This window comes from Schizophyllum commune (assembly GCF_000143185.2).
Source record: "Schizophyllum commune H4-8 unplaced genomic scaffold SCHCOscaffold_4, whole genome shotgun sequence".
Lineage (NCBI taxonomy): Eukaryota > Fungi > Basidiomycota > Agaricomycetes > Agaricales > Schizophyllaceae > Schizophyllum > Schizophyllum commune.
In genome coordinates, this window is record NW_026089541.1 from 291,486 (window position 1) to 315,020 (window position 23,535).

At 57.5% G+C, this 23,535-nt stretch overlaps 10 protein-coding genes across 10 annotated transcripts; 8 read left to right on the forward strand and 2 right to left on the reverse strand.

Moving 5' to 3' along the window:
* Window positions 1-206: 206 nt before the first annotated feature.
* On the forward strand, window positions 207-1,117 carry SCHCODRAFT_02496908 (uncharacterized protein; the record flags this gene model as incomplete). Its single annotated transcript, XM_050343049.1, has 4 exons — window positions 207-249; window positions 535-621; window positions 769-907; window positions 1,072-1,117. The coding sequence occupies 4 exons, from the start codon at window positions 207-209 to the stop codon at window positions 1,115-1,117; spliced, it is 315 nt and encodes a 104-aa protein (XP_050200867.1).
* Window positions 1,118-1,688: 571 nt separating this feature from the next.
* On the forward strand, window positions 1,689-3,199 carry SCHCODRAFT_02617286 (uncharacterized protein). The gene is made up of 2 exons (XM_003032423.2): window positions 1,689-2,262; window positions 2,545-3,199. Exons 1-2 carry the CDS (start codon window positions 1,875-1,877, stop codon window positions 2,988-2,990), a joined length of 834 nt encoding a protein of 277 aa, XP_003032469.1. The 5' UTR covers window positions 1,689-1,874; the 3' UTR covers window positions 2,991-3,199.
* A 223-nt stretch (window positions 3,200-3,422) lies between these two features.
* SCHCODRAFT_02617289 (uncharacterized protein) lies at window positions 3,423-5,033 on the forward strand. The gene is made up of 4 exons (XM_050344800.1): window positions 3,423-3,657; window positions 3,716-4,134; window positions 4,309-4,480; window positions 4,545-5,033. Exons 2-4 carry the CDS (start codon window positions 3,813-3,815, stop codon window positions 4,753-4,755), a joined length of 705 nt encoding a protein of 234 aa, XP_050200868.1. The 5' UTR covers window positions 3,423-3,657; window positions 3,716-3,812; the 3' UTR covers window positions 4,756-5,033.
* A 603-nt stretch (window positions 5,034-5,636) lies between these two features.
* On the forward strand, window positions 5,637-7,430 carry SCHCODRAFT_02534537 (uncharacterized protein). The gene is made up of 2 exons (XM_003032425.3): window positions 5,637-5,644; window positions 5,700-7,430. The coding sequence occupies exons 1-2, from the start codon at window positions 5,642-5,644 to the stop codon at window positions 7,011-7,013; spliced, it is 1,317 nt and encodes a 438-aa protein (XP_003032471.2). The 5' UTR covers window positions 5,637-5,641; the 3' UTR covers window positions 7,014-7,430.
* Window positions 7,431-11,452: 4,022 nt separating this feature from the next.
* Window positions 11,453-12,139, forward strand: SCHCODRAFT_02496989 (uncharacterized protein; the record flags this gene model as incomplete). The annotated part of the gene is made up of 1 exon (XM_003032426.2): window positions 11,453-12,139. The coding sequence occupies one exon, from the start codon at window positions 11,453-11,455 to the stop codon at window positions 12,137-12,139; it is 687 nt and encodes a 228-aa protein (XP_003032472.1).
* A 27-nt stretch (window positions 12,140-12,166) lies between these two features.
* SCHCODRAFT_02494863 (uncharacterized protein) lies at window positions 12,167-13,910 on the reverse strand (the record flags this gene model as incomplete). The annotated part of the gene is made up of 3 exons (XM_003033034.2): window positions 12,167-12,940; window positions 12,995-13,164; window positions 13,220-13,910. The coding sequence occupies 3 exons, from the start codon at window positions 13,908-13,910 to the stop codon at window positions 12,167-12,169; spliced, it is 1,635 nt and encodes a 544-aa protein (XP_003033080.2).
* Window positions 13,911-13,913: 3 nt separating this feature from the next.
* SCHCODRAFT_02495519 (uncharacterized protein) lies at window positions 13,914-14,441 on the reverse strand (the record flags this gene model as incomplete). Its single annotated transcript, XM_050343024.1, has 1 exon — window positions 13,914-14,441. A coding segment is annotated over one exon (528 nt), but the record flags the coding sequence as incomplete, so codon positions are not given.
* Window positions 14,442-16,873: 2,432 nt separating this feature from the next.
* Window positions 16,874-19,224, forward strand: SCHCODRAFT_053608 (cysteine proteinase; the record flags this gene model as incomplete). Its single annotated transcript, XM_003032427.1, has 10 exons — window positions 16,874-17,217; window positions 17,308-17,557; window positions 17,617-17,690; window positions 17,741-17,841; window positions 17,896-18,040; window positions 18,113-18,225; window positions 18,316-18,582; window positions 18,676-18,810; window positions 18,895-19,016; window positions 19,099-19,224. 10 exons carry the CDS (start codon window positions 16,874-16,876, stop codon window positions 19,222-19,224), a joined length of 1,677 nt encoding a protein of 558 aa, XP_003032473.1.
* On the forward strand, window positions 19,085-20,051 carry SCHCODRAFT_02212174 (uncharacterized protein). Its single transcript, XM_050342084.1, has 4 exons — window positions 19,085-19,295; window positions 19,344-19,434; window positions 19,492-19,504; window positions 19,557-20,051. The coding sequence occupies exons 1-4, from the start codon at window positions 19,278-19,280 to the stop codon at window positions 19,960-19,962; spliced, it is 528 nt and encodes a 175-aa protein (XP_050200870.1). The 5' UTR covers window positions 19,085-19,277; the 3' UTR covers window positions 19,963-20,051.
* A 1,459-nt stretch (window positions 20,052-21,510) lies between these two features.
* SCHCODRAFT_02686172 (uncharacterized protein) lies at window positions 21,511-22,598 on the forward strand (the record flags this gene model as incomplete). The annotated part of the gene is made up of 2 exons (XM_003032428.2): window positions 21,511-21,759; window positions 21,811-22,598. The coding sequence occupies exon 2, from the start codon at window positions 21,840-21,842 to the stop codon at window positions 22,596-22,598; it is 759 nt and encodes a 252-aa protein (XP_003032474.1). The 5' UTR covers window positions 21,511-21,759; window positions 21,811-21,839.
* Window positions 22,599-23,535: the final 937 nt, after the last annotated feature.

Below are 23,535 nucleotides of genomic sequence, written 5' to 3' on the forward strand. Positions count from 1 at the left end.
CATATTCCTTGTATATATCTATCCTCTCCATGCATCCCACAACGGACTAAACAGACAGGAAGCCCGCAAGTTCAACCACCCTCGGCAATCCCCGAGCCCACGCGACACTATTGACACCTATTAGGCACGGCCCTCACGTGGGAAATTTCGCCCCCGCGGACGGATACACAGCGCACCACCCTCAAGATCGGCGTCCAACTCAAAAGATGGTGAGTCCATGCCCGTCCGTGCTGCTGCGATGCGTTGGGGGTGTGCTGGGGAGTGCTCCGGCGGTCGAACGGGGCGATTTGGAGCGTTTGGGGAGGAGATGGAGGGTGGATGGGCGGTAGGGAGGGCGGATGACGGGTCGGCGGGATACCGCCTATTCTCTCAGCGGGTGTTGCTGCGCTCCCCTGCTCCGCTTAGCGATGGAAATGGGCTGAGAGGATGCACCCCCGACGAGACATGATGCTGACGATCGCGCGCTCTTGTGCTTAGACGAAAGGTGCGTTGTGTGCTGCTTTTCCTACGGCCTTGTCTGACGATCATGCGCAGGTACCTCGTCCTTCGGTAAGCGGCACACAAAGTCGCACACGCTCTGCCGCCGCTGCGGGCTGCGTGCGTTCCACAGGCAGCACAAGAGTGCGTATCGATTTTTACTGCGCTTGTCGCGTCCCCGATCATCCTCTCCCCCTCTATCATGGCGCAGCTCGCCTGCGATCGCGTTTGCAAATCACTACGCCCTTTCATGCGCGAAATTTACGATCAACTTGCTGACTCCCAGTTCAGCTTGCGCCTCGTGCGGCTACCCCTCCGCTAAGATCCGCTCGTTCGAGTGGGGCCAGAAGGCCAAGCGCCGCAAGACGACTGGTACCGGCCGCATGCGCTACCTCAAGACGGTCTCCCGGCGGTTCAAGAACGGCTTCCGGTGCGTATACGTACTCGATTGAGTAGTCTAGTAGCTGACGAGATCTCCCCTCTTCCTTCTCTTCTCCTCGTCCACCACCGCGCACTTAACTCTGTTTAATCCTCGTCCCCTCATCGCATCGCCCACTCGTTGCCTCATCCTCCCTTCCACCTTCAACTACTCAGGGAAAACACCGTGGCCAAGAAGCGCGTCCGTGCTTCCGCCGAGTAGACGCAGCGCGTTCTCGCCATCCGGAGTAGCAGACGTATATGATATGCTGTATCATACTGGGGAGACATACGCCCCCCGCCCCGCTATCGCTTGTACCGCACTCGCATATGCCCCACGAAAATACATGCCCCATGCAGTCCGTCTTCGTCAGGAAATTGCGCGCAGAGCTGAGTGTCATAAGTACTGACTGGTGGGCATCAGTAGAGTGGAATCAGTCCTGTACTTTCGGACAAGGATAGTATCGCTCGTTGATCATCCTGATATCTCCTCGTCCCTTGCCTCCTTCCCCCTTGCGCCACAACACGTTTCGTCTCAGCGCCTACCTGACTTGCAGATCCCCCTTGCCTCCCCTTGTCTGCCCATGTGTCGCCGTCTACTTGCCCTCGCAACGCGTCCATTGGAGCAGATCGCTCCTGGGAGCTGCCAAACGCTGCGCGAGGGGGAAAGGCGGCCGAGAGGTCGGCTGATCTGCGCGGGCTGACCTGATCAGGACGATTCACCCGCTGGCAAACTCAAAGCACCTTGCTTCCGGCCCCCTTCACGGTCGTTGGGTTCACTTGCTTGACGACCTTTCCTTCACTGCCTCGTTGCGCAAACTTTACGGATATCGTCCTCGTTCGACCGTTCAATCGTCGGGTGAGGCAACAGCACTTGGTGGCGCGGCGGCTTCACGGTCCGCTGACCTATACCTCGCTCGCGGCCTCGTTCCATAGGCGCTTCATTCACTTCATCTCTTCCCCTACCGCCACCAGGCCTCATGTCCCCACCCAAGTTCATGTCCCTCGGCAACCTCATGTCCGCGCTCAACTTCACAATGAACACACCGCGCGATACAGGCAGCCTGGCCGATCGCTCGGCGCACAAGCTCCCCAGCGCCCTCACCAAGCGCCCCCTCGACACCATGATGGGCCGCTCTCCCGACACCCTCCCCAGCCAATCTCGCAGCGCCCTCATGGACCGCACCCTGCACACCCTCGCCAAGCGCTCCTCAAATAGCGGCACCGTCATCGCCGGCGTCGTCGTCGGGGTCGTCGCCTTCCTGCTCATCTGCGGCGGCGTATACGGATGGTGGAGGATGCGCGAGCGGCGGAGGACGGGCCCGCCGAAGGAGTTGATGGAGGAGCGGGGCGGTGGGGTTGAAGAGGGTGAGTGGGTGTTCGTCTTGTTTGTCTGCATGATCTCTTCCCGCTGCGTAGCACGTTCCTCCTTTCCATTCTGCTATCGGCGGGGACAACGTCGCTGTCTCCCTCGTCGCTCTGTCTTCTTCTCCATCGACCTGCCTTCCGCCCTCTCACATATCCCGTCCCCCCATCATCCCGTCCCGCTGTTCATCATCCCATCCCGCGCCTTCTATCCACCCTCTCTTCTTTCCCGTCTCCCTCCCACCCCTTTACCCCTCGCGCACGTCAGCTAACCCTCCCACCCAGACATGGACGACGGCGACCACTACGACGCTGACATCCAGAACGCGGCCGACAACGGCGTGCGCGGGAGCAAGCTCTACGGGCCCAGCGGGCATCGGAACACGATGATCCTGGATGGTCCTGTGGTGTTCGACGGGCAGCGCGGCTCGGTGTTCGGCGGTCAGCGCGGCTCGGTGTTTGGTGGTCAGGGTGCGAGGGGCTCACGCGAGCACCACCGGATGGCGTCCGGCGATAGCCAGCGCACGAGGGTGTCCTACGACCAGCGGCCGAGAGGCTCCAACGACCGCGGCGCGAGGGGATCTTACGACCATCGTCCTAGGCCTTCCAATGACCATCGCCGCATGGCCTCGGACGACCAGGGCGCGACAGTGTTCGGCGAGCCTGCGGTCATGGTTCCGCCGTCGCCTGCACATACACCGTTACGGCAGGGGTTCACGGCCGAGCGATAGGCGGACGTGTGGAAAGCAGGCTTCTGAAGCTGACGATGCCTACGCATACGAATGAGGAATACCCAATACTGAAAGGCTGGCTGCGCTGGTCGTGGTCGGTCTCTTGGAAGCACGCATCTTCTTAACTATGTACTGACTTTCCTTGCACATAACCCGAATGTATCATTATTCTCCAGGCATACGATGTGGAACACCTTGAGGGCGCTGTGGCTGCTTGATCTGTGAGAATCATTCCAAGGGTACGACTCGCCTTCTCCAATAGACTCTTGAATGGAGGTATCCGCTTGAGAACAATGGTGACCAGGTAACAATAGCAGCCAAAAGCGGGAGAACAATAGAATGACGGCACGCGACCGCCAAGGCCGAGCCCCGGGCCGCGGCGCGCAGCGAGCGCGCCCGCTCGCGGGATCCCTTTGTTGATCACGTCGCTCTCTTCCCACCACCATCCCCGGCCCCCGCGAGCGGTTACGAGTCTTTTCTTGTACTCACAAGCTTCCCTGCTATCTGCTCCAGTCTACGAAGTCTTGCTTGTCCATCGACCTTCACTTCTACAGTCACCGCGCCTCGACGCGTCACAAACTATAGACGTATCGCGACATCTTGCGCAGCCTCACATCTACGAGATTACGAGGTAGCTGAATCGACAACTTGTGTGCTCGGGCCTTCGGTGAGTGGTGGTAGTGCCAGCAGATGGGCTGGGTGGCTGACCAAGGATGTTGTTGCAGTGAATCGCTCCCCACAAGCTATCACGACCTCATCATAGCCTGTCCGACCCATTCATAACGACCTCGCTATCTACCACCCCCACCCCAACATCCCATCATGAGCCCTGCCCTCCTCGACCGCGCCTCCGGCGTCGTAGACCCCCACCGCTTTCGTATAGGAACGATCGCGCAGAAAGCGGGCTCCGTCATCCAGCGCACAGTCCCCCTCTTCGAGCGGGCATTGAGCCACCGCGCCGGCGATGCCTCGCAAGAGACCTCCGAGCCGTCCACCTCCGACTCGAAGAACAGCAACACGGGCACGATCATCGGCGCGATTGTCGTCGGCGCGGCATTGCTGCTCGTGATCGGCGGGTTCTTCCTGGCGTGGCGGCAAAGGAACAGCAGGAGGAAGGCGGAGTATATGGCGGCCGATACTGGGGGTGAGTGGCTGCTTCGTTTGGTCTGGACTATAGGAGAGGAGAGAGGCAGTAATCGCTTCGGTCCGGCAAGCGCGCTGCATTCCCCCCTTCCATACCGCCCATCATTGTCTACCCTCTCCCCATACTTTTGTACCTCTCTTCCTTTCTTGCCATACTCACCCGTCTTTCTCCCAGATGCCTTCGACGATGGCGACCACTACGATATGGATGTCCAGCGCGCGGCCGACGATGGCGTGCGTGGCTTCCGGATGTACGGCCAGCGCGGGCGAGGCTACGGCGAGGGCGGCAGCGGGCATGACGCGTACGACGACCCATACGACGCGCCGGCGGCGTATGATACGCATGGGTGAGTCTGCTGGTCTTCTAAGCTCTACCATGCTGCTCTTCTAAGCTCTTCCTTCGTCCTCCAGCAGGTACGATGCCGACGCACCACCCAAATACGACGCCAAGTACGACGCGCGCGGACGGCCGATATCGACGGCGGAGTCGGGGAAGACCCTCTTCGACGACGGGTCCGCGCCGAGCAAGTACGCCGATGGCGCGGAGCTCAGGAAGGTGCAGAGCGATGAGACGATCCACGTCGCGGCGCACCCGACGGATAAGGAGGAGGGCCTGCGCTGAGGGTTTGAGCCGGTGAAGGAATCTGGCAGGCTGCACCGTCAGATGACTCTGACCCCACGTCTCTTCAGGTGGGGTGAGGGGAGTCGGTGGGAGGGGATGCCAGGGGAGGACGCGCCCACGTACGCGGGGCATGACGCGACGACGCGGCGGGGCCGGCTTCGTCGCGCGTCGGCGCACACAACGGACTATACTGCTGCTATCCCACTGTACACTCCTTTTGTCTCATTGCTACTGCTGCATCTTCATACTGATCAATAGCACGCTGTTGTGGACTTTTCCTGTCATTGCTGGCTTCTGGGAAGGATGTAACGGTGCGTGAAGAGGCTCATGCGAGCACCTAATTGGTACCGGTCACGGTGCTTCAGTTCAATAGCTGACGAGGTTGGGCCTTCGTGCAAATTGTTCCGGTGCGAGTGCCAAGCTTATGAGTACTGCTCATCGCGCTGACTTGACTCCAGCGGGTACGCAGACAAGGCCGAGGGCGCAAAAGGTGGCCTATCCTTCGCGGGTCAGTAGTTTAATTGCGGCGAACATGCAGTACGCCTCGCTGGCCACTGAAAGACTTCCTGGCGTGTAAAAGCCATGTTCGTGATAGGGTGTCACTCGAAGGCGCTGATCATTCTTTGCAGTCCCTTTGTACGACTTCGCCACGCCGTGAGGATGACGGGTGGAAGATGCGATTGCGCAATGGCCTGACCGAGCCGGGCTATAAGCCTTTTAGAACGAAGTGACAACTCCACCTTTTGCTCTCGACCGTCGCGTCGCACCTGAGCATCAGTCCAATTCAGTCCTTCTCCGATCGTATCTCTTCGCTTCGAGATCACGCCTCGAAGCATCGTGGGCGCCCGTTTCTAAATCTGTTTAGACTCTTCGGGGGCTCAGCTCGATGGTGTGTGCGGTCTGCCACTCGCCTACGCGCAATACTGACCTGGTGCTCCTCGTAGCTCAGCAATATGACCACAGCGAGCGCTGCCGCTGTCAGCGACCTCGACGCCGACTACCACGATTCTGGCTGGGTCAACCCATTCGACCCTGAGCACGCTATCCATTCTGACGTCCAAGAGGGCATCGCGGACGATCATACGCGAGGACCATCGCGCCTGGTTTCTCATACGGTCAACAGTCCGCCAACCTTCCACGAGCCATTCGCTGTGCTTGCGCAATCTGGTGTCGCTGCCATTCACCGCGCGCCACTTCTGCGGTCAAGCGTGCGTACGCCCCCGCTGGCTTTTTTCGCGCCCTGGCAGCCTCCTCGCGCTACAGATACCTATGATCACCTCCAACTACCCATGCCCTGGCAGGAGAAAGACCCTCCTGGTGTCTTCGGGCTCTTCTATCCGGCTTGGAGTACGCCTCAAGCTGGTGTCACGCCTCTGGTCAGGACTGCGCCTTTTGAATCATTCCCTTTCGGCGGAGGCTCTGACCGCATTGGCGTAGACGAGGCGTCGCGGGCCATAATACCTGGTCATTCTGCCTCGGAGCATGTATCTACTGGCGTACCACCTCGCGCAAGTGATGAGCGCATCGACTACAGCAGCAATGCCGCCAGTTGCTACTCTGCGTTCACGCCTGACGATGCTGGTACCTACCTGCCACCTCCAGCTGACGCAAATAATTTCGCCTCAGGCTGCTCTCTGACCCAGCGCATCCCGCCATTCTGCGACGACCCATGGGCCGCCACTCGTGCTCCCAAGCGCAAGGCTGACGTTAATGATCACATCGCCGTGAAGCAAGTACGCATAAAGGGCCCCGAGGACGCCGACTATCCGACTCCTGTGGTGGGACTGGACGAGGATGAGACACCGTCGTCTCTCAGCAAGGCAGCGAGCGTTCAGGCTAGGGTTCTCCGCCTGCCTCCCGACATGGTCTTGGCGGCCCATCCCTCAGACCCGACCGTCTTCCGCATCATGAGCCCTTCGGAGGCGGTTGAGAAGGGCTACGATGTATACCTCATACAGCAGTCTTGCGCGAGGTGTGACGTCGATGCGCCGGGCAACTCCAGCGATGAAGCGGCGTCGCAGGTCGAAGCCGCGGGTGTTGTCCGTACCATATCGCCAGACTCCTCGGGAGCGCCCGTGCTCTCAATGCCCGCAGATCCTGAGCACCACTCCTTCTCGTCTGTCTCGTCTCTCAGTAGCTTGTCCTCGGAGGAAGGACCTGATTGGGACGAGGGCCATACCTCTACTGGTCAGCAAGTCTCGGTACTGACTCTGAAAGAAACCCGATGGCACCCGTTGCGGTCACGATTACGGCGCTAACGTCTTTCAATGACCGACATACAAGAAGCCGGTCACCGACTGACCCCGCAGCACAGGCGCGCGACTTGTCCAGAGGTCCAGCCAGATGCGCGCCCGAGGGCGGATGGGTTGCAAGACGGAATTCAATGCTGTACGTGGGCTCGAGATCGAGGTTCGTCTGCGGCAGGCAGGTGAAGTATGGATGCCTTGTCAGGCGTATACGCATTATGAGATGTACAAAGGTCGTTGAGTGTGCTTGTTTACCTTACCGCACGTCGCAAGACATGTACTCGAGTATATACCTGATCATGCTCGGACCCTTACAACGCTTTTTGTTCCACGTGTAACTCGATGGGGGGCAGATGATTGGACAGCGAGAGGATTCATTAGCAGCAATTCATAGTAGATGTATACAGGAATCGACTCGCTGCCGCTCCGGGACTCGAGATGTCGGCTTCGGGTTCGCCCCAACATGCTCCGAGCCTAGCCTCAAAGCTCAACACCCAGATCCACCCTCTACATCATCCACGAAGTCCTCTCCGCGCGCCGCTCGAGCGGAGGATGAGCTACTATAGTATCCGACTCTGCGCCGATGAACCGAAGTATGAAGGCGAAGACGCTTGTTATTAGGGGATGTTGCGCTATGTCGATGATTGAAGCTGAAGGCGTAGTGAGCTCTACGCAACGGCCGAGAGCTTGCGGACCTACCAATGCAATGTCAAATCTTTGCAAGAGGACAAAGGTGAATTATCTGGCGAAAGCGGTCGTAGATTACGAGCTCGAAAGCGTTCATATTCTGGAAACTCGTCAGAGGACTCACGAATCAGTCTGCACTGGCCGTACGCCTCACCGTATGAGAACCAGCTGGCCGTGCGCGATAACGCATTCGCTCATCGTACCCTCGGACGCATCCTCAGGAAGCACATGCAGTCATTAGAGAACAAGGACGTCCGGAAGTGGCACGCCGCGAAGAGGAAGACCGTCGTGAGTACGATAGGAGAGAAGATATATACAGCACTGATCATGACGGTATCTCGTGAGGTTGGGTGTTCGTGGGGCGTGAAAAGGGGGCCGTCAGTACGAAGGAGGGAGAAGATGGAGAGGGCGCTTATATATCCGAGTCAGGAGGCGGCGGGGCGCACCGCCACCCGACGGTATCGAAGGGCAACGAGGCGCGACGCGTCAGAATTCTGACTTGCCAACGCGACCGAAGGCGACCCTAAGCGACCGGGGGCGACCCTGAGCGACCAGGCGCCACCGATCGTTCGGGGAATTTCTGATGGCGGGGCGGGCGCGCCCGCCCTGTTTCCTTTGCGGGAGAGACATGGTCCAGATCTCCGAGGGAAGCAAGGATCCCTCCTGCTGAGTCCCTCGTACATGTGCTCGAGGCGTATGCGACTCAGAGCTCGGCAAGCGCCCGTACGGGAAGCTCATGGGAAATTGAGGGCGAAGGCATTCAGAATCGTTGCATGCATTGGATGGTATTCAAAGGCAGAGTAGGTCGCAAGAGCGCAGGTAGGAGAGCCACTGGCCAACGGGTATGCGGATTTCAACATGGTGATGGAGAATAACGCCGGAATAAGCGCCGGGCGCTAATTTTCAGCCCGTCGGGATACGGCCCGATAAGGCCGAGCCTTTCATTTACAGCGCCGTCTTCACTCTTGCACCCATTGCTGTACTACCAGAGCTGCACCAACCGACATCTATTGTTTTGAGAGCGAAGCAAATTTGCTAACTACATAACTTGGCCCTGTACGAACGGAGAGCTTTGCCCATTCTTCGACGCCTCGTTGTCAACAGTTGTCGCCACAGGTCAGAGCATCGTCAATGTCGGTCTTGAACACTCCTCGTACTCCCAGATATCTAGCTACGTCTCCCACGAATCCCGTAGTGAGAGATAATTCAAGAGGACTGCGCGGAGGCCGAAGTAGGCAGGCTCGACGTCGTTTCGGTCCTCGCACGCGGCTCTTCAAGTTCTCGCTGAGTCACGACGGTCGCCTCGCTCTTGTACATCCCTCTGCTTCTGTCGCGACACCTTCAATATCTTGAGACACTTTCTGTATCTCAAGCCAAATCTTAAAGTCGGGTCTGGCACACATACTGTATCAGTCCATATCCTCGAGAGCGGGATTGAAGGTGCGGATCATGCCATCCTCTTGCCCGCCAAGCTTACGCAATTGAAATATCCTAGCAGGAAGAAGGAAACGGTTCTCGCTTCTGGGCAGACCTTGTCGGCTTCAACGCGGGCTGGTGAAGCATCCGCGACGCGACATCGCCAGGCGTCCGCGACACGGGCCTCTCGAGCATCGTATGGGACTACTCAAGCACCCGCACGATTCAGACTGGCCTGATGACCAAAGCGAGGCGGAAACAGAATGGAAAAGCTGAAGGAAGGATCCGTTCCCGATTGCTCGTCGAGCACGAGGGCTCTAAGCGTGGACCGCGAGCACGGACGAGGACATTGCGCGCTTCCTGATGCCGAAGTCCAGAGACTCACCCCTCGCCGTCGCTGGCGACTCGGCGTTGCCTTCTGACCAGCCAGGGTGTCCGAGCCTAGCAGGTACGCGTTGACAAAAGCCCGCGCGCCTGCTCGTAAGGGCGACGTTTACGATATTACCCAGCATGTCGTCCTCATACACCACCTCGCCTGAATGGACGGTCGAGGGCAATGTACGGGTCGCTACTCCATCCCCCAAAAGCGCAAGTTGAACACCGCTCGAATCCATGACATCGCCAACAAGAAGAGTCGCCACTAGAGTTCGGTAAGTAACTGTGATGTTAATAACACATGTATAAAACACGTGTTAGTAACGTGTTAATAACTGTTACTTACATGAGGGCCTGGGAGGCCATGTTAGAAACTGTCAAAAACTCCCTGGCGACGTGAGTGGTCAGCGCTCCCGAAGTAACATGGGAGACGAGATCGGAATCCGTGCCCGCGACGCGTCGGCCTGTCGGAATCCGAACCGTGACTCCCATGTGACATGACTCGGCAATTCCCGCGGCAGGCTGCTCCTCGACTTCCATGACACTGGGAGCTCCACCACGACGAGGTATGATTACAGAATGTTGAGTAGCAGAGATTGTGTGGGGGGAGGTGCCCGAGCGGCCCGACTTGCCTTGCTGCATGCTAGCCAAATGGGACTTGTTAGCCCGAGATTGACTACCTATAGTCGCGCGCCGCTCGTCTTCGGGCGCTGTTGTCTGCGACCTTAGCAGAAGAGCAGCATATCGAGTCTGACTACAATATACCAGGTCAAATCGGCAGTGATTTGGTATGTGAAGATTATATACTGCTGGCGCTCTCGAAATTTCAGTAGATCATCAATTGCGGTGAATCCGAGCTCTGGATTATAGGCGTCGGGGGCGGTACAGTGTCACCAGAGCGGCTAACAACGCTTGTAGAGCCTGAATGACAACTAAAAGGGTTATATACCATGTAACACACCAGTTTCTTACATGTAACTTCATGTTAGTAACATGGGAGTTAATAACATCGTTACTTACAGCTGTAAGTAACTAGTTACATGTTACTTACATACATCGGCCTCGAGGAGTTTTATACCGAACTCTAGTCGCCACTATACCTGCAATGATTCAGACGACACGCGCTGCGGCTACGAGTACGATTCGGAAGGAATGTCTTCAGGAAGGTGACTTAGGTGAATAGGTGAGGCAGAAGGAGGCGATCCGCGAGCACGCCCTGCTCCATAGGCAGACAGCACTCCAGGCTGTTCCCACCGCGTTAGAACTGGGCGAGGATGCGAAGGTCCGGTGCGGGATGGGATTCGAGGACCTGGACTCCGTTTGTGGGTGTTCAAAGAAGCTATGGAGAGATACCATGACGCGCATTATTAGATACTCATGTGCGCTCTTTGACTGCTTCGGCCAACTAGTCCGGATGGGCTTCTCAATCAGGAAATCACCGAATACCAGACGCGCTTCGAACTCATTGTCGCTTTGAGGTCGACGCGAAGCTAGGGAAGGTCTTTCAAAGATATGTGATTTGCCACTCAAGTGCGTTCGTCATACTTTGTGACTCTTTCACATTCCCCGCACCATCCGTTCGAACAAAACCTACGAGTCCAAGCCTCCCTTGTGCGCCTGACTTGTGAGTACTGACCTACGCGCCGTTCAGACCATCGGAAGATATCGCCCAGCCCCAAAGCAAGCCTCTCAATGGCTTTGTGCCTTCGCAGGCGCTTCTTATTCTCCGCTGTCCTTTGAGGCTTGGCCACCGCCACTCTCAAAGATGCCAGTGGCCTGAACAAACACGTTTATAAGCGGCCTCGATCCTTGACGCCGGTGGCCGTCTTGCCTTCCCCACTTTACGCCTCTAACCAGTCTCTGACGTGTCTTCCTGTTTCGTAGGTCTAGGATCAAGGTCAAAAGGTGCGTGCATATCATGGGAATTTTTGCGTGTGTGATACTCACCTAACGGCTTGGTAGCTTTGCGCAGGATGGCCACTCCATCTCCCTCTTGGGATACATCTTACGACTTCAATGCGGACTTCGTCGACCTTCGTACAGCATCCGACGGGCGGGCGGGAGACTATGACGCTGGCTGGAACATCGAGGGCGACATGTATCCTCAAGGACTCGCAACTAGATCTCACGTGTATACGGCGCATACCCCGAGCGTAGCAGAAATCAACCGTCGTTGCGTGACGCCAGCGAGCTATCAGAATTTCGCGGCGCTAGCGAGCGACCCGCAGCCCGCGATGCCGTCACCACACAAGCACTCTGCCTCGCCAGCGAGCGCTGCCGGCGACGTCGACTACTCTGATATTTGCTGGGTCAATCCTTTCGCTTCCTGGCACACGGCGAAAGCTATCTCTGAGGACGCTCATGCTGAAGAACCATTGCGCGTGGCCCATCATCCGACGCGTGATATCCTGTCGACGGGCCCCGATCTGTCGACCTCTCATCCGCTCGGCGGCGTCGCTCATCACACGCCACTCATTCCTCTGGATCCGCGCACGCCTTACGCGCACCCTCTGCCCGACAGCGCCCCGGCTCTTGGATCCCCTATGGCTCTCAATGGCCCTTTCGTCGTCGGGAAGACTTGCGAAGAAGAAATTAACGCTCTCTTCCGGTCCCTTCCGCGCGCTTCGAATGGGGAGTTGCTCAATAGTATCGTAGTGTAAGAATATATACCGTACATGTATAATGGATCATCTGACTCGTTGACGCTTCACGCGCTGGGACCTCCGCGGGGTGAACGCCTTGGCCCTCTTTGAGCCATCTTCCAAACTATCTTCCAAGCCGTCCTTCGTATCATCCGCGGTCAACTTCTCCGATCCCGACCGCGAGCTGACCAGCGTGTGGTCGGTGTCGTCGCTTGCATGCGATGAGTCGTCGCTCGCGTTCGAGCTCGAGCTCGAGGATGAAGACGAGGAGGTTGCCGATGACGACGTCGCTCTTGCGTCTGTCACGCCCTCTCCCTCTTGCGCATTCGATGACGGCGGGTCCGGGCGAGAGCTGTGCCTCCGCTTTTTGCGCGCCGAAGGCCCCGCAGGGGGAGTGCCATCCTTCTGCTGAACAGCCGCCGCTTTCGCGCGTGCGTTCGCCCGGAGCCTCATGTGCTTGTCGAAGACGTCCATGACGGTGAAGTGACCGCTCCGGGTCCGCGTGACCGCACGCAGGTCGCAGACGAGGTCCTTAAGGTCGTCGAAGTACGGGTCGAACACCGAATCCACGAACGAGCGGAAGGCACTCTCGTCGTAGTCGAACATGATCTCCTTCTTTCGCACGTAGTCGCCGGTGAGCCACGGGCCCATGGGAGAGCTCTCTAGGTCGAAATTCGTGCGGGGTGTGTCGGATGGGCCGGAGCATGTCGCGCAGATGTACATGAGAACGTGGAGGAAGGACTCTAGGTCGTGCCACGGCGCGCGCCCGTTGGAGCCGTGTGGGCGCAAAATGTCGCTTGCGACGAAGGGGACGGTGCCCTGGGCGGGTGTGAGCGGTCTATTTTGTGGGCCTGAGGGCAAACTATATCTTACCATGCCGAAGTTTACATTCGCCAGCCCGGTGAGCGAATCGACCTCATCAGCACTATCCAGATCGATGAGGAGCCCTCGGCTGCTCGAGGGATGTTCGCGAGTCCGCAGCATGATGTTGTTGTCGCTGATATCGCAGTGCAGGATGCAGAGTTCGTATAGTTGATAGTGGGCTTTTGAGATCGTGAGTTCGCCTTATCCCGACGCCTGTACCGCAAACGTGCTTACTCATGATGGAATCGTTGAACCCGGTGAGGAGTTCGTCCTTGTCCTGGAAATCTACCAAGGGACGGCCGCAAGGCTGCAGCACAAGGCGACGCAGCTCCATCTGGAGGTGGTTCTTGAGGATTGCCAGACGTTCCGATCCCTGCAGGGTGTCTCGCAGCCATAGGGTGTTCTGCGGAAGACCATTGCGGCGCAAGACCTTCTCCTCACAGACGAGATTTGGCACCCCTTCGACCCTAGCCGCCTTCCTGAGAAACTCGCCTTCGGGCTTGCGCAGCTGGCCTAGCACCGTCCAAGTGTTCTTGATCACGTAGTTCTCACTGCTACTAGGCCGGCAGCAGCGCCAGCATACCGTCCCTTTGCCGAGGATGTCACCACCAGCTGCTAGCAGCTCGACGATCTCGTACTCTACGCCGCCGACGGTCACAAACGCTCGCCTATCGCGCACCGTTATTGACGTGTCCTTGCCGACATAGGATTCGTCAAGCAGGGAAAGACCAATGACGGCGCGGATGAGAACCCCCGGGTTCTCGTGAACGTTATGTGTGCCAGAGAGGACGCAGCCAGCGCGATCGTAGTACGCGAGCTGGAACAGGTCTCCCGCGAAGGCGATGCCGACATGGTACATGCGAGTCTCCTGAGCGAAGAACACGCTCGCCGCGCCGCTGTGCAGTCTTTCGATAGCATCGCACATGGATTCGGCCTCCGCCGCGACCTGCACATCACAGAGAACATCTGCCCAGCGCCCCGGTACTCTGTCGGGTGCATGCAGGACGATGCCGATGGCCTGTACTTCGTCTCCGTCGACGAGCGTCCTGATACTCTCGGCAACAGCCCACCTGCGGCGTGTGCGAGTCTTCTCTGGGTCATTGAAGAGTAGAGAGCAGCGGTAAGCGATCGCGTTGAGGAACTGCGCGGTATCGCGGGCCTGGCTAGCAACGTCGAGTTCGGGGGATAGAGTCGGGTACTTTGGCCATCTTCGGAGGCGCTTGCTATAGAGCACGCCAACCAAAGGGCGGATTACCTTCAGCAAATTTGCAGCAGGCAGGGTCTCGTCGGGAAAGAGCCTGGAGACGATGCCTTTGATTTCAACGGAAGTGTCGTCCAGGCGAGCGACGACATCTTTATCCACAGTGAACTGTGTGCGAAGCATTGGACAGGGAGGATCCGAGGGTTTAAGAGATCCAGACGGAGTTGAAGAGCCATGCACGGCATTGGAGTCCATTTCAGCGGCACGGTACAGAGGATTACAAGGGGGAGGATGGCCTGTGTTCGTCAAGAAGAGGTTAGAATCGGTCCTCGATGCAAATTCGCGATGAAGCTACCTAGAGCGCTTGAAGACACAGAGTATATATCCAAGAGTGCGTGTCGTGAGGAATGTGTGGCGACCCAGAACAGAATGATGGTTGGGAGCAAGTCAGGTGGATGGCCGATTTCATTTCGTAAATAACGACTAATGCAACGTGGCCATCATGTGATCGCGTTTGCCAATCGGATCGCCAGCTCCGGTGGCATGGCTTGAATCCTCTTGCCTATTCCTCCACAGCCTCTCTTTCCCGATCCCCAACATTCTGGCGACGATAAAACTTCTTTTTTGTTTGACGTGCATGCCCTTTGACCGAGGATTGGCCAGTCAGATTGGCAGAGTAACAGCAAGGCAATATCAAGGGCCGTGCTACTTCAGAGCAGAATAAAATTGGATATGAGCCTCTCATGGGGCTACGTCGAGCTGGAATCGGTAGGGACGTGACTCTAGTGCGTAGTTGCTTTGCTCTCGTAACCCTACTGCCAAGAGCAAGCAGGTAAGGCAACAAAGGCGTTCGTGCCATAGTAGCCCGTGTAAATTGCGCGCAATGTCTTCCTGCGCCCCGTTGGCTCCACAATCCTTCCAGTTCTACGTCTCATTGACTGAAGCATCATCACGGCGGTCACAGTGGTCACGGTTGGTGGTGTGGCAGATCACGTGGCCATGCGTGAGCAAAGATCGGCAAGTTCCGTGTGCACGTTGCTTGCTAACACCGCCACTCGCCTCTGGCTATGATCTGACTGCGCTACGGGAGGTAAGGGCGCTCTGCTCTCCTGTTAGAGCGCTCATGGGTACGGCCACAGCCTCATCCGCCGGACACATGCTACATCGTCCCCGTGAAAATCCTAAAGTTGGAAAATCGGGCCGCTACACTGCACTGAACTGTGCGTGCACGTATGGGCGCCGCGGGCCACCACACCAAGTAAACACTCACAGCGACAAGTCCACATTCACGAAGACATGGCGCCACTGCTGGACCGTGCAAGACAGCACCCCTCGCCCTAATATGACTCACACTCAGCGAAATTGTACTCATGTGCTGCACCCGCGAAGGGCCCACCACATGCGATTGGCTCTACACCCGCGATTGGGCTAGCACCCGGAAATGAAATATGTGAGTCTGCTTCTTCTGCTCTTATTGGCCATGTAACCCGATAGCTTCCCCAACTTCCTCAAGTAGGCTCTTCCATGCGCCCACAAACAGCTTACGCCCACACAGGCCCATATTCATTGTTCCGCAATAGGAACCTGCGCTTTCCTTATAAGGTGTTTGCGGTCCAACCGCACCTACAGAAAGGCTGTGCTCATCTCCTTGAGGGTGCTTTCAGCCCCACGAGGGCGTTGCTTATCACCGGAGAGAGCGCCACTAAGTTAACAGCTTTTTTGGGAAATAAATGGAGGGTCCTCACGGGGCGCACTGCCAGCTTGAGCGCCCGCGGTGCCATATAACTGTGCGCCTGGTCCTTATAAGAGGCAGCTCGAGCGCCCACTGCGCGTTACAGCAATCCTTTCTCTCCAACCAGTATCGTCGACGCGACAATCCCCAGTACCAACAAGCTCTTGCGCCTCGATCCTCGACTGAGGGCATATCACAATGGGAGTCTTTGACATATTCTACCCGCGAGCCAACCGCTTGTCGGAGACGAGATCGTGCGTATTCTGTCCATCCTGCCTTTCGCTCCTTGAGACCATCTCCTAGATTAAGCAACGCAGACACGAAGAAACTGGATGCCAAACCCACTCCCTCGTCATCTTCGCGACGGTCTTCTGTAGTGTCCCTCGCTCGACACTCGACGGACATCCCATCCCCTCGCCACGATACCGATGTGTCATCTCCTTGTGCGCCAACAACTACTCGTGCCCCGTCACCCACGCGTACGCCCTCTCCAGCGCCTGCCCTCCCGGACTCACCCACATCCCGACCCGCAGCAGTCGCACCGACCGAGTCCGTCCACAAAGCCCCGAATCCGCCAACTGCGTCCCGGGCATCAGACCCGCCGTCTTCCTCGGACGGTGGGCGCCCTAGCACGCAAACCCTATCACCCGCGGACGCGGTGCACACAGTCAAGGACGCGACGGACTCAATGCAGGGCGCTATTGAGTCGACGAAGGACGCGATTGCCTCCATCGGGCACCCAATTGACTCGATCGGGGAAGTGCAGCCCGCATTAAGGCAGCCGGAGCTTGCGTCAGCCTCGCGGCTGGACAACAGCCATGGATACGATGGCGCGTCGACTCCCGCGGATATACTGCAGGAGGCAGGGCACCTGCGGCACGCAGCAGTGGTGGTTGGGTACGTGAATAGCTTTTGCGAGTACACTAGATACAGCACTGAGTCGGACATAGTAGGAATGCGTCTGAGGAGGCTTACTCGGATATTATGCCGCGAGACAATACCTCGACCAAGGCGGCAGGGGACGAGGCGGGCCCTGATTGTCAGCAAGTTGCGGAGACTATTGTGTGCGCCACATTTCCTGCTGGACCCACTGTGCCTTCCGCATCTGACGCGCGTCTTCAGTGCCGAGACCCACGTCACGGAGACTCGAACAATAACGGAGCGACCACTGGCCAGCGAGTCCGCGGACAATCAAGCAGGTCAACTCGTCACCGCCGAGCTTGCCAGGGCCCGAGAGGACTGCCGCAGGCGCGTCCGCGAGCTCGCCGCGGAATGTCGCGCAGGGAACAGGAGATTCCGGTAAGCACATCGCCTTTCGCCTCGCATCGTCTTCCTCCACTCCCATCTCCTTCCACTCGCGCATCCACTTGCCTGCTAACCCGACTCAAGCGACCTCGACTTCGACCTCGAGGAAGACCGCCAGCGCTGCCTTCACGGCTGCACTCGTCCTGACCCACCTTTCAAGCCCTCCGACGTCCAGCGCGTTACCCAGATCTTCGACCAGCCGCGCTTCTTCTCCGACGCGGGACCGAACTCGGGCGATATCATCCAGAGCGAGGCGCTGGGGAACTGCTGGTTCTTGTCTGCGCTGTCGACGTGCGCGGCGATGGAGGGGCTGGTGGACAGGTTTTGTGTGGAGGTGAGTAGCGCGGCTGATGTTGAAAGGGAGAGGCGAGGCTGATTGGACATGCGTGGCAGCGCGACGAAGCGGTCGGGATTTATGGCTTCATTATCTTCAGGGACAATGCGTGGATGCCGGTCATCATCGACGAGTAAGCTCCGCTTGCAAATATCTCTAGAGCGGCACTCATCGGGTTCGCAGCCTGCTGTACACCTGCATTCCCAAGTTCGAAGACCTGACGGCCGCCGAGAAGGCACTCTACCACAACGACCTCGAGACATACAATCGGTCAGCAAGGAAAGGTGCGCTGTTCACCACTCTCAAATCCGTTATATCGTCCTGACCTTAATATACAGGCGGAGGTACTCTCTACTTCGCCCGCTCTGGTCAACAAGGCGAGACCTGGGTCCCGCTCCTCGAGAAAGCGTACGCGAAGCTGCACGGCGACTATGCGTCGCTGGTTGCAGGATGGGACGGCGAGGCGGTGGAGGATCTGACTGGGTGAGTGCTCGCTCTTCGTCCCGCGATTCCGTCGCAGCATCCGAAAGCCCTTACTCACGTACGACATCTCAGCGGCGTCGCTGGTATCGTGCAGATCAAGGACATCCTCGACCCCGACCACTTCTGGACGCACGAGCTCCTCCGCGCCAACAAGGATCGCTTATTCGCATGCTCCTTCGCAGACGGTCAGTCGAATGCGAGCAACTTCGTCCAGAGTATGTCGATTTTCATTTCCCAGACCTCGACCTAAAAATATTTTCTCGATGTCAACTTAGATGCAAATCTCGCACCCAACACCGCCCTCAAATCCACCGGCCTCTTAGCCTTCCACTCCTACTCCGTCCTCCGCGCCGTCGAGGCGCGCGGCAAGCGCTTCCTTGTCCTGCGCAACCCGTGGGGCGGCGGCGGCGGCGTCTCCGGGGGAAGCGGTGGCTGGGCTGGGCCCTGGTCGAACGGGTCGAGGGAGTGGACGCAGGAGTGGCTCGGGATCTTGCCGGTGCTGAAGCATAGCTTTGGGGACGATGGGCGGTTTGTAATGGAGTGTGAGTAGGACAATCTACTGTGGGGATGCCGAGATCGCGCTCCCGACGCCGTCCCAATCGAATGCAGGAGCGATGTACTGAACCGTCTTGCAGACAAAGACTTCCTCGAATTCTTTGGACGCATGGATAGGACGCTACTATTCGACTCGCGATGGGTCATGGCGTCACATTGGGTCTTCTTGACGTCCACGCCATCGCCGTGGACGTCTTCGTATGGTGATGTGTCGTGTGAGTGGTAACGCTCTGGTCAAGACTCGACCGTCGTATTTTCTCTTCGTCACCCTCATCAACTTACTGACCTCTCCTTCGCAGTCACCATCACCATTCCCGCCAAGACCCGCGCCGTCATCGTCCTCTCCCGCGTCAACGAACGATACTGGATGGACCTGCGTGGATGTTACGAGTGGAATATCGACTTCAAGCTGTATAAGAGGGTGAGCTTCCTAGCGACCTCGACTTCTGAGAAGACGCGAACAAAACTCTTCAATGGGTAGTAAGAGACTGACCGACGTGCAGGGCTCAAAGAAGTGCATCGGCCGCTCGGTGCACTCGTCGTCCTGGAAGAAGAGCGTTAGCTTGGAGACGGAGCTCGATGAGGGCGAGTATGTCGTGCATGTGAGTGTCCACTCGCTTTCCTACTGACAGTTGTCCATTGCTGATGATATCGCTACTCCTCTCAGGCTCGCGCGGATAGGATGCTCTCGCGCGGCAAGGCGAGTCGCCTACACAGCGTGAGGCGAAAAGAGGCTAACGAACAATAGACTTACATCAAGGACAACGTGGACAGCTGGGAGCCAGGGAAGTTGTCGAAGGTGATTGCGGAGCGGGAGAAGAGCTTCGCGCTGGCGAGTAGTGAGTGCGGTCAACTCCTACCTGAACAACATTGTCTGACGCGAACCTTGTGTGAAGATTACACCCCTAGGCGAGTGCGCGCAATCCATGTGGATAAAATAGTGGCTTACATTGCACTTCAGCGTCAGGAGCCTCGTCATTCTCGAAGACATACTCGCAGGGCAAGACATAGCCACTCTCGAGGAGAAAGCAACGAAGCCGCCTCCTCCAGTTGTCGTCAGCACCAAGACGACCACCATCACCAAGACCAGCTCTGGTGAGACCATCGAGACGACGACTACGCACACGGAAGAGATCCCGCAAGCGCCCCCGCCTCCTCCGGACGATTCGGACGCAGACTCCATCGCGCCAGGTCAGGAGCGGACTTCCAATCCACCGGTAGACATTTACTCGGATGAGGTTCCGCTGGTGCTTGGATTGAAGGTGTACACGGATAAGAGCGCGCCGGCTTGGGTTGAGGGGCAGGTGCGTCGTTTGACCCCTTCGGTCTTAAGCAAGCAGGAGTTGGCGCTGGGCGGAGAGGACTAAGGCTGCAGTCGATCGTGAAGGTCGCCATAGGACTTGCATTGTAATACCATAGTCGTTGTATTAATCTGAGAATCCACTCTTTACTATGATGGCTGTGCGATGAGGCAAAGGCCACTTGGCTTTCCTCGCCCTCGGACCTCCGCGGAAGCTCCAGGCAAGCAAACAGCATCACTGACGGAAGCTCGGCATGCTCGTTGTTCATCTCTTTGCCAGTGTCTTCGCGGCGACAAGCATGTATACTGGCCATCGTCAGCGCTCAAAGAAACCACGACCACATCGTCTTCCTTCTGACGTGTGCGATATCTAGCTTGCTCCTCCAGTCTTTTGCTTGGCGTACATACATGGCAACGCATCGGTCTCTCGACTTAGTCTCAGATCTCCAGAAAGGTCCTTCAATGGCGGCCTGAGTAGCTCAGCATGGGAACCCCACGGCGCTTGCGCCCTACCTCGGGAACAAGATCAAGGTACGTGACGTACTCATCGTCGATGCTTAGGCGCTGACGAGCTGCGCCGGAGCATTGCGGTGTAGGAGACACACCTCTATTCCCTCTTCCCTCTTCAGTTGCCGAGCGACACCAACTACGGTTGAAGCTCGACAGACCATGTCACCGATGTTCCCCTCAATGACCCATCCCTCCTCAATTCCCCCACCGCCTCAGTGATCGGCTGTGGTACGACGCTGCCTATCACTTGCAGACTTTCCCTCTCCGCACATCAAATACGGACGGCTCCCGCTCACTCTCCCTCGACAACCCTTGTACTGTCCTCCGCGGAGGCTAATTAGGCTCCGCCGTCGACGTCGACCGTTAGCCTCCGCGCTCGCCACGTGGGTAACGTTCCGCTCGCGAGTTCGATTCCATTGCCGGAGGAGAGATGATGTCGGACGGTACGGAGGGATGTTCAGGTGGTAGGTGTCGGTGCAGCTTTGCGTAGCTAGGTGCGTAGACATACTATCTAGCCCGCGAATATACTTCCTTTGCCTTCATCCGCACCCGTCTGGCGTGCTTCGACTCATGACGAACTTGACTGGTAATCTCGTTGAGTGATGTCTCTCGAAGGAGGACTTGCACAGATATGATCTATAGGAGAGACGTGTAGTCATCATCTGAGCGCGGTCATGCTCTCTGAGTGCGTGGCAAGTCTGGAGGGCTATCTGCACCGTGCCAGCAAAGGGACGTAAGGGGTCTCGGGCGGTCGACGCTCATCTGGGTCGCTCAGAGGTGAGATAGACTGCGGTGCGCGTCTCCAAGACTCGATCAGGACAGTCACCGAGCTTTGGCGCTCGGTGGGAGTCTAGTCTTCCATGTAAGCTCTGCACAGATATTGACCGAGTTTACGTGCTAATATGTACATTACAGGGCGAGAGTCTACGCCTCGCTCGCGCAGATCTTAGCTCAGTAGTTCATTCAATGCCACGATTGCCATAATGATTAGGAACAACGGCGGAGCGATGACGCCGAACGGCTCGGAGAACAATCGGATTCTTCAAAATTCGTATCTACAACCATTTCAATCATGCGCTGTCAGCGACTTGATTCTCCGCAAACAGGTCCAATGCTCGCTCATATCATTCAAGGCGACTACCGCACAGGAGGGACGCGCATCAAGACGATAATTCAACATGATCACGTGACGGCAACGCGCCACTGACTGCCAGGTCGCGTCTTCTTCCTCTGCTTTGCACTTTCATCACCACCTCTGAGCTCAAGCCTCCTCGCTTGCGCCGCCTCTCAGCAGTTTTAGGCGCTTTGGAGCAACGTAGGTCGTGCATCAGGACGAGCACATCCATATCCTAAGGTGTGTGTTCAGCCCGCCACTCTGTCGCCGTCGTTGACGCGCTTTGTTCAGCAACAAAGGCACTCGGCTCAACTAAAAAGATGAACCTCAGACCCTCCACCGCAGCATGCAAAGAACGCAGGTCCTCCAATGGCAGTCACGATCCCGCGGGCGTTATCGACAAGAAGACGCTCGAGTGGATCGAGGCCGGCCTGCCGGGACTCAGTCCTAAGGATCGCCAGGCCGTGCTCGTGCGCTTCTTCGAGGAGCAGGCCCGTGGCAAGGTGGCCGCTGGAACCGCTACGGCGAAAGCGCCCAGTGCCCCGACGGCAGCGCCAGGTGTCGCCGGGAACGCTCAAGCGCAGAGCCAACGTGGTGGCAATCCTCCTGTATACCCTCCGCCAACCCCACGTACCCAGCACGGCGGCTCTAGCTACTACCGCACTGTGCCAACCCCTCAGCCTGGTCCTCTTCCCGCGCGCCAGATGCCCACATTCACGTACACACCGCCGGCCACCATGACCTCCAGCTATTATTCCTTTGCCGCGCAGTACGCGCGAAGCGGCGCGCAGCAGTCCGCGACGTCTGGCGCCCCCAATCGCCCTTTGCCACCGACTTGGACTGGAACCTCAAAGCCACTGACGGCGGCGCCGAAGCCGCCAACTGGAGCACCGAGTTCAGCAGCTGGTGGATCGAAGAGCGCTCAGCCAGTGCCTCGCGTGCACTCCGCTCCTCGCGAGCCCGCCGCCCCTCGTGTGCCCTCCGCCTCGCGCTCCTCCAAGCGCAAGACCAGGTCCGGATCTCTGGAGCGCGCGTCGGTGCAGCGCTCAGCGAAGAAGGTCGCGCCGGCTATGGCTTAGCTTGCATAAGACGAGCGTCAAAGGGGCATAGCACATGTACTCGCTCGATTCTGCCTCCTGTAGTGCACGCCGTCTAATAGCTTTGTACAATATATCTAATTCACGGCCGTATCATTCGCTCGACACGGTGTGAGACTCCGCGCGTGTGTCCATGTGCATTCGGATACTGTTGCAAGCCCGCCGAACATAGTCAAGAATCCTCGTTCAATAGACCATGAGATCGGCACCGCTACCTGAGATCGTGGGAGTTCGTTTATTTGCTGCCTTGCTTCCTACTGTCATTGCTACCCCCTGGTTCTGCGCATACGCCCACATGAAGTCTCCTTGAGCCTTCTAGCAACGATCTCGCCCGATACCAACGTATCAAAGAATCTCCAACCAAGTCAGTTGGATATCATGCGCGCATTCAACAGTTGTTGACCTGGACCATGGAAGACCCCACCATCCGTCGACGAAGGCAGTCGTACAAAGTTCTGTCTCTCTCATGACCATCGAGCCTGCTATGCGCAGCTCGACTCTCTGTTGAATGGACTCATCGTTTCGAACTCGGAAGGCTGGCTATCGTCAAGAACTTGTGGAGTGCCACGCCCGAGCCGTCCATCCTAGTACGTTCACCCGACAATGAACACATTCAGATTGACAAATTTCTAGCTATAGGCCTGTCGGACCGATATCCAACCTATACAAGCACAAGGCGAGGGGCGCATGAAGAGCCGACGCCAGTAATGTCTGAACCAGCAGGTCAAGGTGTACTCGCCAAAGTGTCATCTCGAGGTGCGCATATGCCGTATCGCAAACTATGCTATATACATACATGACCTCCTTACAGCTTATTCGTAGCAGCTATATACCGTATATCGAGAATGAAACCACATTCATCCGATTACAACTACTTGACCTTGTGACTTTTGGGGGCCGTTTGCCCACCCCGGTGAGT